A 15,205-nucleotide genomic window follows, 5' to 3' on the forward strand; every position below is an offset into this window, starting at 1 on the left:
ATTTTAATGATAAACATATTAAATGCTTTAACCTTAAGTTCTAAACACATTCAGCTTATTACATCTACAAATTCATTGATGCCAAATTGAGAGTAATTATCAACATGTTCCCTTACTATGACCTCACTACAAAAATTGACAATGATATTGAAATGTCTCCACCGTCTAAATTCACATGTTTATATAAGGACTAAATAGGTTTTTCAATTTTATCCAACTATTCTAAACTATTTTAATTTAGTTTATTTTAAAAAATAAGTAATTGTAATTTCTTATGTCAAATTCACGATGGTAAAGTGATATATGAGGATTAATAAGAATGTACGTATCTGTTTCATCCTCATTTCTATATCCATCTCAATACACATTCTCATCCTCATATTTATTTTAAATTATTAAATCACTTTAATTTAATTTATTAAATGATCTAAAAATTTATATAAACTTTTATTTGGTCATATTTATTTTAAATTACTAAACCACTTTTAATTTATTAAATAATCTAAAAATTTATATAAACTTTTATTTGATCTTTATTTTCGTAATTTATTTTTAAGTCATACATTTAATCATTTTTATTTTATTTTTATAGTTGATATATATCCAATTGTTATTTGATAATTTTATTTATACAATCATAATTTCATTTTTAATATTTAACACTGGAAAAAGATATTGGATACTTATAATGTTATGATTTTTTACTGTGATTTTTATTTTTTATAAAAAAATATTTAATTAATGTTTTAATTAAGGAGACAATGTACCTTTAGAAATAGAGACGGAAATGGAGAGGGATTTTTATTTGAGACATAAAGAGCACTTCTTTCTATTTAACCATACTGAATTACTGTCTACTTTGTTTTTAGCATCCAGATACAACTTTAAAAAAATTAATTAGAGAAATAGGAAATCATCACCACAGGTCATTGTTCTTTCTCTTGTATATAACTAAAAATCTCTTATATTTTGGGTACAAACATTCATGGGGGCATCATAATCTTAAAAAATTATCAGTTTTCTTCAATCTAACTGAGATCAACAGTATGGTAATATACGAGAATCAATTTTCATTGAAAAAGAAAAAATATCCATAGGTAAAGGTCTTTGGGGAGGAGGCATTTTTCCCTGCTTCCTCCAATATATATCACTGTAACTTTAGGTTATTTCACACATATAAAGAAGAAGAATAAGTATACCATTTTTAAAAATAATTTTACTAAAATAGTTCCACTTTTCGATAAATGCATTACTTCGACTGAATACAAAGTAATTAATTTGAAGAAAAATTAGGAAGAAACAAAGTTTAAAATAGAAGTTATCAATGATAGATCACTTTTTGAAACAATCTTAGTAAAAAGTCAAATAACTTCCGATCAAAAACAGGTAAGGATCCCGGAACAATATTGCTTGCAGCAGCCATGTTGCACCTTGATCTTTCTACGACTTTCTTTACACTGTTGCGATCTCAGAGACTCATCTACACATATTCTTAATCTCCAAGAACTCCACTCAATATATAATGGTGAAAAACAATGAAGAAGAATCACTCATAAGTCACAATTCTCACAGAAAATTCTCAAGAAGTCCCCTCGATAACTGCCAACAATATTTGCTCTCTCTTAATCCTCACAGACTTAGATTCGAATAAACTTTGATAACATGTTAACAATCCCTTACAATAAAAAAGAATTGTATACTTGATCGAATGTGTGTTACAGAAAACAAAATGACAGACAGCCTTGTTTACATAGTTAGTAACAAACATTTAAACTTTGAATTTTCAACATATTTATCAATGCTACTTTTTATGAGACTTGGATTTAAGTTTGTGAGTATTACCTAACTAAAATTTTATAGGCACTCTCAAGCCGTCGTGAGCAAGTTGCACCGATAGTCCTTCCCTAAGAACAATTATAGAAGAATCAACAGTGTAATATGCCAATATCCACAAAGTAAAAAATACAGAGGTAAATAGTTAGACAAAATTCACAGGGTATTGTTAATGAGTGTTATGAATCAAAATATCACCAATTACATTTTTATTAGTTTCTTTTGCAATTTTGACAAATGGAAAGAAGTATACTACCTTTTGGACCACTCCATTAAAAACTCATTGTCCTTGTAGTAATCAAACTCGTGACTCATTCCAATCAATAAGGTTTGCTTTGGACACAACCTCTTCACAGTTTCAAGGGCCTGTCAAATTACAAACAGTGACATTTCTCCATCGGGGACATAATTAGCATTAGGTGCGTCAAAATGACCTCAAACCCGTGAGTCAGTTTGGCTCACCACGGGTTCGAAACGAGAAATTTAAATATGAACTAAATTGAACCAAACTCACTTGACACGTAGGTTAAACCATGGGTTGAAGGTGGGTTGACCCATAACCTACCAACAACAATCTTTATAAGTTTTTCATTATAATTATTAACTACTTTTAATTATGTAGGTTGACATTTAGTTTTTTTAACACTAGAATGTTTTTCAATGGTATTTGAATGATTTAGATGCTTAATTTATTTGTTTGCCTAATTATATTATATAAGTTAACACTTTGATTTTCACTTACTTTCTTTAAATGATCACTTTTCAATTGTGGTTAATGTTTAATGAAATAAGTGAACATCTTGATTGTACAACTATAAACCGGTGGATTGAACCAATCTGCTTTGATTGTACTACAATAAATATATGAAACAAATTGTGAGAGCAAAATATGCTCAAATGAGCCAACCCACCAACCTGAGGTGGGTCGAGCCAGATTAAAAATTAAAGTGAGTCAGGTTAAGTTGACTCGCAGTGGTGAGTCAACCTGTGTAAGCTGGGTTGACTCTCTTTGGCACCCCTAATTGGCATTAAGTGAAATTTCCCAACAAATATGAGCCACAGTCCAAGCATTTATGTAGGCGATGTAAGACTTCCCAACATACCCCTCCACAGATGTCTACCGAAATAGGTGAGTATTAGAATTGACAATTAGCAAGATGAGTTATACACTGTGATACCATGTCAGATTTCATCTTAAACTCAATTAACATTAAGTAATGTTGTCCAACAAATATATCATCCGCACTCCAAAAATTGAGACAGACAATGTGAGACTTCTCGACAATAACAAGTCTAGACATAATTTTTGTTTAAAAAGCAAAACTAACCTGTGGAAGGCAAAAGTGAAAATTGTCTGATCCAGTCTGTGGTAACATAAAGAGGAATTATCAAGAACAAAACTATTATCATTGAGAAAATGAAGAGAAAAGAAAAGTGAAAATATGAAATGGAAAAATATGTATCATAAAAGGCAAGACAGTACAATCAATCAAATAAGGTGAAGCTTCACAATCATGCTTACTTGCCAATATTAAAATATGAATCACAAAACAAGTCCAAATGAAGTCAACCAGATGAGCATTTTTGAGAAAATTACAGAAAAGGAAATCCTGACATTTTTTATCAAGAAGGAACTAGCAATTTGATGGACCAAATCTGATGTGAGGAATCAGTTGCTTGATCCATGCCCAATTTGGTCCACTATATGAGGAGTATATTCTAGGAGGAAGAAGCCTCAATCAGCCAGCAATGCATTTAGACAGGTGATGATAATTCTGGTAGTAGTGTCTAGAAGAGGATAACTGAAGTAGGAGATGAGACTTACACGAGGAGCATTCAGTCAATGAACTTGTGCAATGTTGGTAGTCAGTGCCTTTAGAAGGACTACCAATGGACTGATAGAGGGTTTTGACCAACAAGAAAATCGAACAAAGTGTTGTAAACTAAAAACTACCAAAACATTGGCTCGCAAGATGATAACATGATAGGAACATAGTATTATTGGATGCCTAAGTCTCATATCGATCAATATAAGATGTTTGATAGAATATTTAAGTGTTTGATTCTAATCCCATAATATCTAGCTTATAAGGGTGGGTTCCCAATTGTTTGTGCTCATCATGTACCCATTATTTCATTCTTGAATAATACATCCTTTCAGTAGTTTTTCCTTCTCTCTTAGCAACTCACATTCCAGTTTTAACACTTTGTTATCCATATGTTTTAAACAAGAGTTCTATTTCTTTGCATTTCTCTCTTAAAGCATTTTCCCTCCATGAATCTAAAGGCGATATAATAGCAATGATAAGGATCAAAATCAAGTTCGTCCAAAGATATAAGGACTAAAAACACATTTTTCCAAAATTTTAATTGTTACACCCATGGATTTTATGTTACTGAAAAAAATTAACAATACATAGAAACAGAACTTTATTTTCAAAATTATGGAAATCCTCAAGCAATCACAAATTTCAATGCATTTAGTCCAGTAAATATGTGTTTAGTAATATATTAAAATTAACAACAGATAGAAACAAGATTTATTTTCAAATTATGGAAATCCTCAAGCGATCACAAATTTCAATGCATTTAGTCCAGTAAATAGGTGTTTAGTAATATATTAATGTTCTTCATAGATCAAGCTATTATACTAGTGAATAAGATGTTTTGCTTGTCTTATATTAGAAAATAAATGGAAAAGTTTAATCTAGGAAAAAAGGCAGCTAAAACTTTTGTAGAACAACTTTTACACTACAAACCAAGACAGACTGAGAGATCAACAACAATTGAAAATGCAAGCTCTGACCTTTCTTATTGAATCCAAAATAAGAAGATCCAACTGTCCAGCCCCATTTTTTGAAATTACTGTAGAAAAATGACATTTTGCTGTCAGAAAGCATACATCAGCATAGAGTTTTATAATGATTTATAAATGCTCCAAAAACTTCTAGATGTGCCAGCTGCCTTCTAATTGTTTCAATGAGGAGATAAGGCTAAAAAATTCAAGGTATTTAGCAGCTCTATGGCTTTGTTTATCATTCAGTAAATAAACTTACTGCTTATCATCATAAAGACATTGAGGCTAATTTTTTAGCTTTGGAAACTAAATTCTAGCTGATCTTTGATGAGATGTATAAACCATATTGAAATACTTTATTTACACAGTAATTGTTTGGTATTTTCTTTAACCTTTTAGTTAGGATCACACTTTCCCTCTAATAGAGAACATTGGGTATAGAAGGTAGAAATAGTTGGTGATAAAGAGAACATTAAGTTCCTCGATGAAGGAGAGCAGAAGCTTCCTCATCAATGAATAGCAGGGTAATAATGATCATAAAAGAATACAAATTAAGGTATTCCTCAGTAGTCTTTAAAGGAATGTTAGAAAAGCTTTTAGCTTCTCATTTCAAACTAATTAACAGACAGATAAATAATAACTCATCTCATTGCACATGAATGATCCAACTTCAAAATTTGGTGAAAGAGAAGAAAACAAGCAATGTTTTCTTTCACACTGGAAAAGTAAATGTAATAGCATAAAATGACCTATATACCAAGTAATGTTTTTCTTTTGAGAGATTGGACTAATGAAGTAGCGCATATGTCCAAGGAGGAAGAAATGCCATCAAAACTCACCATACTCTGTACTAGCTGGAATCCGTGAAACATCAGAAATATAAGCCACCCTATCTTTAGTACCAAAAAGGAAACCCAGACAGATATAATCCTCTCCATGCATAACCTACATCCAGAAATGTAGTGCTTTAGTCCATATAACGTAGAAGTGGTATTTTGCATTCCTACCATCAATGACAAATTTCGATGTGATTAACTGGCAAAGGGGTCAGTTTTAAGCCTGATGCAAAAAATGGTTGATTACAATCTTCAGCAATTATGTTCCAGCAAAACTGAGATACCCTTCGTATTTCTTGCCCTTCTTTCTGTTTTTTCCGGACCAAATAAGGAAAGACCTTTTCCATTCTGTTGCAAATGAGCAAACAAGAAATCAACTATGTAGAACAAAATGAATCCATAAAATCAAGTGAAAGGGGAATAATGCTGACATAAGATTTGTACTGCAATCAGAAATATTTTCAAAGACAAAAAACTGTTTATCAATATCCTGTAACAAAACTAGAAGTGCATCGTGCTTCCTTAGAGCTCTTACTTTCTCACAGTAAAGCAAAATATAATTTCACGTCACCAATGTTCCTACTTGGGTGTTTAGTAAGCCAATTTTCTCACAAACCTGGGATATTTGACCAGCTCACATCAAAGAAAAAGAGAAAGTTACTGGAGTTTACCTATCCATTGAGCGCTGAGCTAAGTAAACTGGGGTGGGATCAATATCATTTGTGGGACTAAATGGCTGCACAGCACGTATATCATCCAAGCCAAGGATTGCATCAGCATGGTCATGAGTCAAAACAATCTGCAATTCAAGCAAGAGATAACTAATGTATTACACTAGGGAACTATGACCAAGTCAAGCTCCATCTGCAACAAAATAAGGCACCTGACTGAACACATACAAAGTTAGATTCGTATTGAATCTGAAATTTGAAAAGTTTGACCAAAAATAAGTATAGTAACCAAAGAAGGGAAGTTGAGTGACTGACAGAATCTACTCTGGGAATGCGATGGAAAACAAACCACCTAAGTGCAGCCTCCCTGAAGGTCTTGCCAGCATCAATTAATATATATTTGTGAGTGGCATCGGTTTGAGAGTAATATTTGATTAACATAGAGGAATTGCACCTGCAATGCAAAGCCAAGTCCATAATACATATAATGAAAGAGCTGGATTCAGTCTCTAGAATTGAGCTTAATTTCTACGAATTGTTACTGTGAAAAGTTGTACCCCATCTACCAATCAGTAATCAAGGTTGAGATAGCTAAGAATTTATGGTAAAGTCAACATATTTATTATGATTGAATGAAGAGTAATAGCAATAATTGAGAGTGAAGAAGTGAGGTACCTGTAGTTAGGGTTGGAGTGAGGTGGGAGAGAGAGGAATTGAGTGCAAACAGAGCACGGAGGATCTGAAGGTTCAATGAGGCAACGCAAGGAGGGGACCGATCCCGAAGTTCCCGTTCCCAGAAATATCAATGCCGATTCCATTTCCATCGCCATTTCCCACAAGCGAATGCAAATGGAAAAATGGAAAGTTTGGACAAGAAATACTCCTCCACCTTCCTAAGCTTTCTGCTTTTCCACTAAGAATTACAATCAAAATGGAAAGAGATTTTGGTACGTTGACCAAACTCATGAACAAGTGAGATTGAAGTAAGAGAAACTTGGGAACTTCATTATCTTCTAATAAAAAATTTAGGAGGGAAATAATAGAAAAGAAAAAAAATCATAACTTTCTAGACTATATTATGAAATACTTCATTTAAAGTAATTTTTAAAATTATAAAGTAAAGTTTAAATAAATTTTAAAAGATAACGAAAATAAATCTATTATAACAACACACTAAAAAAGAAATATGTTCTACCGTTTGGAACATTCTAAGAACTCTTGATCAGAGAAGAGCATATACATTAGAAACATTCTAGGAACTCAATTAAAGAAACTTCACAACAGAAGCAAATCACATGATAATTTTCGACAACACAACCCTACCTTTTTGGATTTGTAAGCACCCTTTGACAGTTCAAAATAACTCAAATGTTCTTAATGATTTCGCTTTTCAGAGTAGTATTAAGTGTGTGAAAGAGGAAATCAAATGTTTTATTTAGAGTTCAATAAGTGTTTATTGAAAACTCATTCAAATGTATTTAGTCAATTATTTCAAGTTGATAATTTATTATTCTCAATAAAATTTTGAGAAAAAATTACAACGATTTTTGTTTTAATGGATTATGTGACATATTAATTGATTACTTTAATTTTGTATTTAATTTAGAAAACAAACTTAATTGTGATTGATTACACAAGACTTTAATCGGTTAATGTCTAATAACACTTGAAAACACATAACTCTACTATGTGTTTTAATCAGATAACAAAATAGATAATCAATTATCCTATTCTCTATTCTGAAACATCTTAAGAATAGTTTAATTGGTTATTTAAAACCTTAATCATTTAACATAGTCATAAAACCTTCACATGTTTTTCACTTTTCAAAACAAAATTTCTTTTAATGAACTTTCCTGTAGGTTGTGTATAAAACCTGATGAATACCATGTGTGCAATACTCTCGTGAAAGCTAAAACACCCAATACATTTTGAACATCATTAAAACAACTTTTCTGAGGCTTGATATTGCTCTTAAAGTCCAAATTTTTAAATGTTATCACTGAATTTATATTGTGATTGATTATATCATGAAGATATAATCTTTGCTTAAGGATGACAAAGCGGCTCGACCGCACTTGACCAGTAAAATACGGGTCGGGTTGGTCTGTTCCGCGTAGCGTAATGAACGCATACTCAATTTTTTGTCCCGTCCCACATAAGGGTCAGTTCGCATTCCTTTTTTTTTTTTAAGAAATTCAATGAAAATGTGTTTTTACTTTTTGCTTTTGAAAAATTGTCAAATTGAACCTATATTTGATATTATCAAACATCAATAATTTTTTCTTCCATTTCAAACATAGTCAAACATCAATAATTTAATTAAGATAAAAATTAAATATCAATATTCTTCCATTTAAAAAACATTAAAAATAGCTAATTCAAAAACATTGAACATAAATACCACTACAATAAACATAGTTAACTCAAAAAACATTAATATTCTTCTATTTCAATAATATTGCCTTAGACAAACTTTCATCCAATTTTTCATAATTAAATTTTTCCCATCTGTATACATTAAAACAATGACAATGAATTAATTAATTTTTCATAAAAATAAGATCAATTAGAAAGAAACTGGAAGTGTGCAGCTTTGGAAAGCTTTGGAATGAATGAAAAAGAAAAACCTATTTTTTTTCCTGTCCAACTAGTCACGGCCAAGTCAACACACAAACCTTTTTTTGCAGGCCAGCAGGCCAACCCGTCTCGCTCCGCTGTTGGCCTGCGGGAGTTGCGGTTTTTCGGATTGGATTAATGCGGGTCAGCAGGTTGAAAAACTTAATCCACCCCGCATTTTTTACTAGTGGGTCGTGGGTCAGCCCGTATGGCCCATCCCGCTTTGTCATCATTATGTTTGCTTATGATTGGAAATTAGAGTAAATAAAGAATTAAAAAATAAATAAATTCAAACTTTATAATTTAGTTTGTTATAAGTATGGGAGAAAAAAAGAAAACATTGTTCTTCATCTTCGTTTTCATAGAGCGAATCCCCCTTTAAATAAACATTAGCTTTACACATGTTAAACTCCCCATTAGCTTTACATCCATATAAACTTAATCTTATCTCTTCTTTAAGGACCATCAAAAGATGACCTTAGTCTAACTCTTCTTTATCTCACTAAAGCTAATGAAACGGCCCGATAGAAATTGAGTTTGTGGGAACATCAACATAACCTAAGCAATGTTGTTCATGGTCGGTTTGGAAGCTCTCTTGGGTGCCAAGGAGATTCTAGAAAGATTGGTGAGGGAAGAGATAAAACAAAGAATGCAAATAGACAAAAGCAAAAATCTTCAAATTCCACATCAGCATGAAAGTAGTGGAAGGAAACCATAAAAAGGAATATGAATTAAATATAAATATATTTCAAACACATTGAAATAAGCAACCATTTCTTTAATTTATTTTAGTAAATAACTTCTATCTCGATACTTAACCCTTTCATGTGTTTCTCAACACATTTTCGTTAAATAATATAACCATTTCTTTTACAAATATTTATTTAACCTATAACTTTACCCTCACAAACATACTAACACAAGTCATGATGCAGTAGTCCCACATTTCTCTTAATACTTTTTCTTAAATTACTAAAAAATAAAGTTAGGAGTGTGTTCGACTATATTTGAAAACTATATCTACATGAGTTGTATACATAATTCTTAGTCAATAATAAAAAAGTGTACCAAATTTTAAAAAATATACTTTTTCTTCGAATGTAACATGGAGACGCTCTTATATTTTAGATGACGAGTAAGACGGGATAAAATTATATTCTGAACTTAATTTTCTTTCCAATTATGAAACAACAAAGGTTTAAATTGATATGATTTAACCTAGTGAAAAAGTAAAAAAAAAAACAAAATCATTGAGTTCAGCCCTTAAGCAAACACAAACTATTTCTTGTTGGTTTTGCATACGAAAAGTAAAAACAGCTTCATCATGTGGTGTGTGCAAAATGGCAAAAGCGATTATCTGAAATCATTAGTCTTCCACACCTTTCCGTTCTTCCATGTTCTTATCCTTGGATTTATCTTCTTTTTACTTGAAACTAGAACGTAATCAAAGTAGCTAGCAGAATGGCAAACCAAACATTTGGGGTAGGATCTGTGAAATTATCTCTTCAAAACAGTACACTCCACCACCTAACATTCAACGTTAGTACAAATGTTCACGCATGCCATTCTTGTTATTTCAATCACCAAAAGCTACACCTAAATCATGACCCATTTCTGTCTTCTCATTTCAGATTGGAAAGAGAACATGCTGATTCCCAAAGCACATGCTAATTTATATAAACTAAAACACAGATTTCTTCTATATATTTCTATGTTTAATCTTCTCCTCTTAGCTCACATATGGTGGCATGAAAGTGAAGATGGTCCTGCATCACATGTTCTACCATTATCAATAACTGTTGAGTATGAATTCAAGACCAATTGGGTTGGGATGACTAAACACCATGTTTAGTGAGTGAGCTTAATGATTGTACACAGTTGGAGCGCAGGTGAACATTGTTCTATGGGTTTAAGTGGAAAATTGTTGGGTATGAAGCCATGACCAATTGGGTTGGACTGACTAGACATCATGTTTAGTGAGTGAGCTTAATTATTGTGCAACAGAACAATGTTCACCTAATAGTTGCCCGTGTGGATGTAGGTTGCAGTTGGCGACCGAACCACGTTAAATCTTGTATTTATTTTTCTGCAATTGATTCGTGATTGTGTGTTGTTTCCGCGTGCATTTTTCTCATCAATAACTTTCCTCAAGCTAATCGTTTGAGCTAATCGTTTGAGGGATCTTTACCACCTTAGAATGTTGCTCATTGCTTAATCTTCTTGCAAGAAGACAAGAAGAAATGTGATCTTAGAGCATGTGCTTTATAAATTATTAGGTGTGGATTTTACAGGCACACAGTTTCAGCACTGCTACTTCTACCGACTCAATTTATTCCATTTTAAAGAGTTTTAAGAAGTTTTGAATTGTTAATAAAATTATGACTTTTTTAAGGTTTTATGACCATCATGGGGTCTTTTTTTTATTGTTTTTACCAAAATGGGATCGTTGTCAAAAAAATTACAAATATGGGGCAAGTCATGCCAACTTGACACGACTTCATATGTAAAAGTCGTGCAATGACTTTGCCATGTCAGCCTGAAGTTGTGTCAACTAGGCACGACTTCTGCCACGTCAACCTGAAGTCGTGCTAAGTTGGCACGACTTTGTCCACATCATATTTTTTAAATTTTTTTTTGTTTTTAAATAAATATATATTATAATTATTTAATTATAATTAAAATTATAAGTTATGTAATATTTGAAATTAATTTGATAAATAATTTTTTTATGAAGGTCTAAATACTTAGGTAAAGAAAATGAGAAAATTAATAATCAAACTTGAAATTGAATTTTATTATCAAGCTTGTTTGTGCGGACAATTAGTTTTATTGTGATATTCGGTTCTGCAATATGAACATTTTTTTTGTTTTTCATATTTTTTATTAATCTAATAACCAAATTAATATATTACATTATCGTCAAACATGATCCATACACAATTATTCATTTTTTTATTGCTTAAAACTAACACCCTTAGAAAATTATGTATCAAATTAATTTTAAACATTACATAACTTACTAGTCAATATCTGAATAAGAAAATTTTAAAAAAATAAAATAAATAAATAAATAAATTATATATATATGACGTAGACAAAGTCGTGCCAAATTGACACGACTTCAGGGGTTGACGTGGCAGAAGTCGTGCTAACTTAGCACGACTTCAGGCTGACGTGACAAAGTCGTGCCAACTTGGCACGACTTGCCCATATTTGTAATATTTTTGAAAACAACTCCATTTTGGTAAAAATGAAAAAAAACTCCATGATGGTCATAAAACCCTTTTTTAAATTATATTTCACACTTTTAAGATGTGAAATTACTTATCAAATATCTAAATTAATTTTATTAATGATTTTTATTTTCTTAAATTGTAAGGCGGATTTTTTTTTTAATATAATAGGACTATAGGCCTTGAGAATTAAATGAACGAAGAGATCAATCGGGAGAATGAATCAGTGAAGAATTAATGAGCCTTTTATAAATTAAGAAGAAGAAAATTATAATAAATGGAATCAGGAGCTTTCAAGAAAAATAATAATTACCCTTTTAATAAAGAAAAGTCTTATTTTCACGTAACCTAAAATTAACCTCACCTTAAGGTTTTATATAAAACTAACTCTGATGTAATTGAACGTCTTAAAATGAATATAAAACTAACTCTAATGTAATTGAATGTCTTATTACGGCTAAAATGATTTTTTAACATACATACAAGTAATATATAGAAAGCTAAATTTTTTACATTGATAATTAATGAATCAATTAGAAAAATCACTTTTTTTATGTTAGTTGAAAAGATCTATTACATAAAGGTCTAGAAGGAGATCATATTAGAATTATTTTTAACAATTAATTATGTCAATTGTAATCTTAATTAAAAAATTAAAGCTATAAAGACAATCTAACAGTTGCATAGCCCAATCTAACTCTTGCATAGCCCTTCTAGAATGATGAAAATCATCTAACCATAAAATCTTTCTCCAAAAAGGTAGAAGAAGATGAAACCTCAAGAAAGAAGACTCCACATTTGAAGAGTAGAAATAGGATTTTCTTCTTCCTTCTTAATCTTCTACAATTGTAAAGGTGTACTTTATTCTTTGTATCTTGTAGGATTTTGTGGAAGCATAAGTGAGTTTCCACTAGGCCTCAACTGGGTCTTGATTTGGACTTGAAAAACTATCCAAAAATCCTATAAAACATAGAGAATAATTTAGCCAAGTACATGCACATGAAGGGAGAAGAAGGCTTGAAGCATGGAAGTCCCACATCACTTGAGAGAGGAGTGTTACACTTCAACTCTTGGACGTCGCTTTTGCTCTTTTTTAGTCCCACATCTCTTGGTCAAGAGGTTTATGCATATATAAATAAGACTCATTGCCTCTTGTAACACTCACCCTTTGATTGAATGATAGTTGAATTAACATTATGCATTCTTCTTGTTCTCTTATCTCACACATGGGAGTAATACTCTCATATATCCTTAAGGATCATTCCTTGGTAGAGAAATCTGACTCTCTCAAAACATTTAGAAAATATTTAAGAATTTTCATTCATCTTTCGCTTCTTAGGAGAAAGTGTTTTCCATCATTTGGCACCAGAGCTAGGCATGAAGGTTTTCAATAGATAAGTCATCCTTTCTTTCTTTCTTGTCTTAGGTTTAAGTCTTATTCATATTTCATTTAGTTTAGGTTAGTTTACTTTCTTTATATGTTTTATGCCTTATTTTGTTCTTAATTGATTCAATTACTTGTTCCAATTGTCTTGAATCAATTGCATGTGTTTAGGAAACTCTATAACATATTTTGCTTATTTCTTTTCTTATAGTTTGAATTCGGTCCTTTGCATGATTACTTACCTTAGCTTTAATTTTCTTAATCCTCTAAGTTGGTTATAGTCTTGTTTAGTCCATTTATATGTTATGTTCATAATTCCATTAAAAAGTAGTAGTTAAATGATGTGAGTTGATTTTAGGATTGCACATTTCATGGTGATACTTTGTTTATGAGTTCTTGTTTTAGACAGAATATGGTGAGAAACCCAAAGAAGATTCTCACTGGACACGAACATAACCAAATGGTTAAGTAAGTGTGGAGGTTCACTTCTAGAGGGCAAAGAGAAAAACACAACTATGGTGATTATGATGATGAAGGTGTAGAATTTAAAGAACTTAAAGAAAAAGAACACAAGATAAAAACTGAATAAGGAAAGAAGAAAAGAAATGGAAATGGCGCAATGGAACAAAAAAGAAAAGATGAGAGTTAGAAAAAGTTTATGTAGGGAGGTGATTAATCACGCCACTTGGATGATGGACTACTCCAAGATGAGTGGTGAAGAGCCGCCACTTGAGGTGTTGTGCACTCTAGATAAGACCCAAGGATAAGAGACTCAACTCACTAAACACTCTGACAAAGTTTCTTTTCTATTTCAAAAATTCAACATATGATTTACAAGAGGGGAGACACCAAATTTATAGATATGAGTGCCTTGGAGAGGAAGAAAGGAAGGGTAGAGGTGTAAATGACTAAAAGCTTCTAGAAACTAGGTCAAATGTGAGCACATGGGGAAAGTCTTCTAGAATCTAGGTCAAAGGTGAGCACATGGGCGAGTTTCTAAAAGTTAGGTTAAGGTGGGCTTTGCACAAGCCCATTTTACTAAGTACACCCTCTTCTAGTTTATTTTTCTAATTGAAGCTCAAAGTGAGCCTGATTTATTTACTTCACTTGTCTTGTAAGAAGACTCGAAGGAAGAACAACTGATATTTTGGTTCATGTCCGGTTCTCCCTCTATCGAGACTCTTCTGAGATTTGGTGGGTCCTTATCTGGTATGTTGAGATGACTGACCTAGTTGTGAAGAGTTTGTGGTGTCCTTAGTCATCTATTTGTCGAGTTGGTTTGTATCATGCCCCCTAAGTTAGAAAGAATTCGGCCTCAAATTTAGAACTCTTCTAAATAACATAGTTAGTTTGTTCACAAGAAAGATAGAAACATTTCTAGACTTGGTATGTGAAGCAAACTTGTGTTCATTAAACTTTGGGAGTTCGTTTGGATGATTTCTACATATAGGCCACGTTTGAAAAGAATATTTGGGGATGAAATAATTTGTTTGTGAAAATCCTCTTAGAAGGTGAAAACCTTTAGGAGGTTTTTGAATATTATCCCTAAACTTCTTTATCAAAGATGTAAAGTATTTAGAATGATTAGGAGATGAAAAAGATAAGGAAGAAGAATACTTATGAGGTACAATTTGTATTTTTGTACGGGTTAACATTATTTTTTTTACTGTGTGAGGTGAGATGATGATACTCATTTTGTCTTTTCTTTCTTCATCTTTTTCATTTTGTCTTTTGGTTTTCATTTTTACTTGGTCCTCATTAACTTCTTTGGGAGAGAGGGGTTTTAATATAATCTTATGCCTTTGCAAGTTGAAAGAAATCTTATTGGAATG

General features: G+C 31.7%; 1 protein-coding gene across 3 annotated transcripts; it reads right to left on the minus strand.

Annotated features, from left to right (window-relative positions):
• Window positions 1–1,676: 1,676 nt before the first annotated feature.
• Window positions 1,677–7,437, minus strand: LOC137811594 (putative hydrolase C777.06c). Of its 3 annotated transcripts, none has more exons than XR_011081105.1 (9): window positions 6,813–7,193; window positions 6,453–6,591; window positions 6,138–6,265; window positions 5,667–5,814; window positions 5,470–5,575; window positions 4,640–4,698; window positions 3,162–3,197; window positions 2,090–2,394; window positions 1,677–1,904 (listed from the first exon to the last, which is right to left on the minus strand). XR_011081105.1 is itself a non-coding variant. In XM_068613388.1 (9 exons), the coding sequence occupies exons 1-9, from the start codon at window positions 6,965–6,967 to the stop codon at window positions 1,847–1,849; spliced, it is 939 nt and encodes a 312-aa protein (XP_068469489.1). In that variant the 5' UTR covers window positions 6,968–7,437; the 3' UTR covers window positions 1,677–1,846. The 3 variants fall into 3 exon arrangements, 2 of the variants coding, with proteins under 2 accessions (XP_068469489.1, XP_068469490.1); XM_068613388.1 differs by having other exon boundaries at window positions 2,090–2,199; window positions 6,813–7,437; XM_068613389.1 differs by having other exon boundaries at window positions 2,090–2,199; window positions 5,751–5,814; window positions 6,813–7,192.
• Window positions 7,438–15,205: the final 7,768 nt, after the last annotated feature.

The sequence above is a fragment of the Phaseolus vulgaris genome, chromosome 2, assembly GCF_000499845.2.
Source record: "Phaseolus vulgaris cultivar G19833 chromosome 2, P. vulgaris v2.0, whole genome shotgun sequence".
NCBI classification, from domain to species: domain Eukaryota; kingdom Viridiplantae; phylum Streptophyta; class Magnoliopsida; order Fabales; family Fabaceae; genus Phaseolus; species Phaseolus vulgaris.

Coding starts and splice junctions, on each gene's coding strand:
- LOC137811594 (XM_068613388.1), bottom strand. CDS start 6,967: ATGGCGATGGAAATGGAATCGGCATTGATATTTCTGGGAACGGGAACT. Junction 5,815..6,137: donor GCTCAGCGCTCAATGGATAG/GTAAACTCCAGT, acceptor CATTTGCAACAG/AATGGAAAAGGTCTTTCCTT. Junction 3,198..4,639: donor TTTTGGATTCAATAAGAAAG/GTCAGAGCTTGC, acceptor ATGTTACCACAG/ACTGGATCAGACAATTTTCA.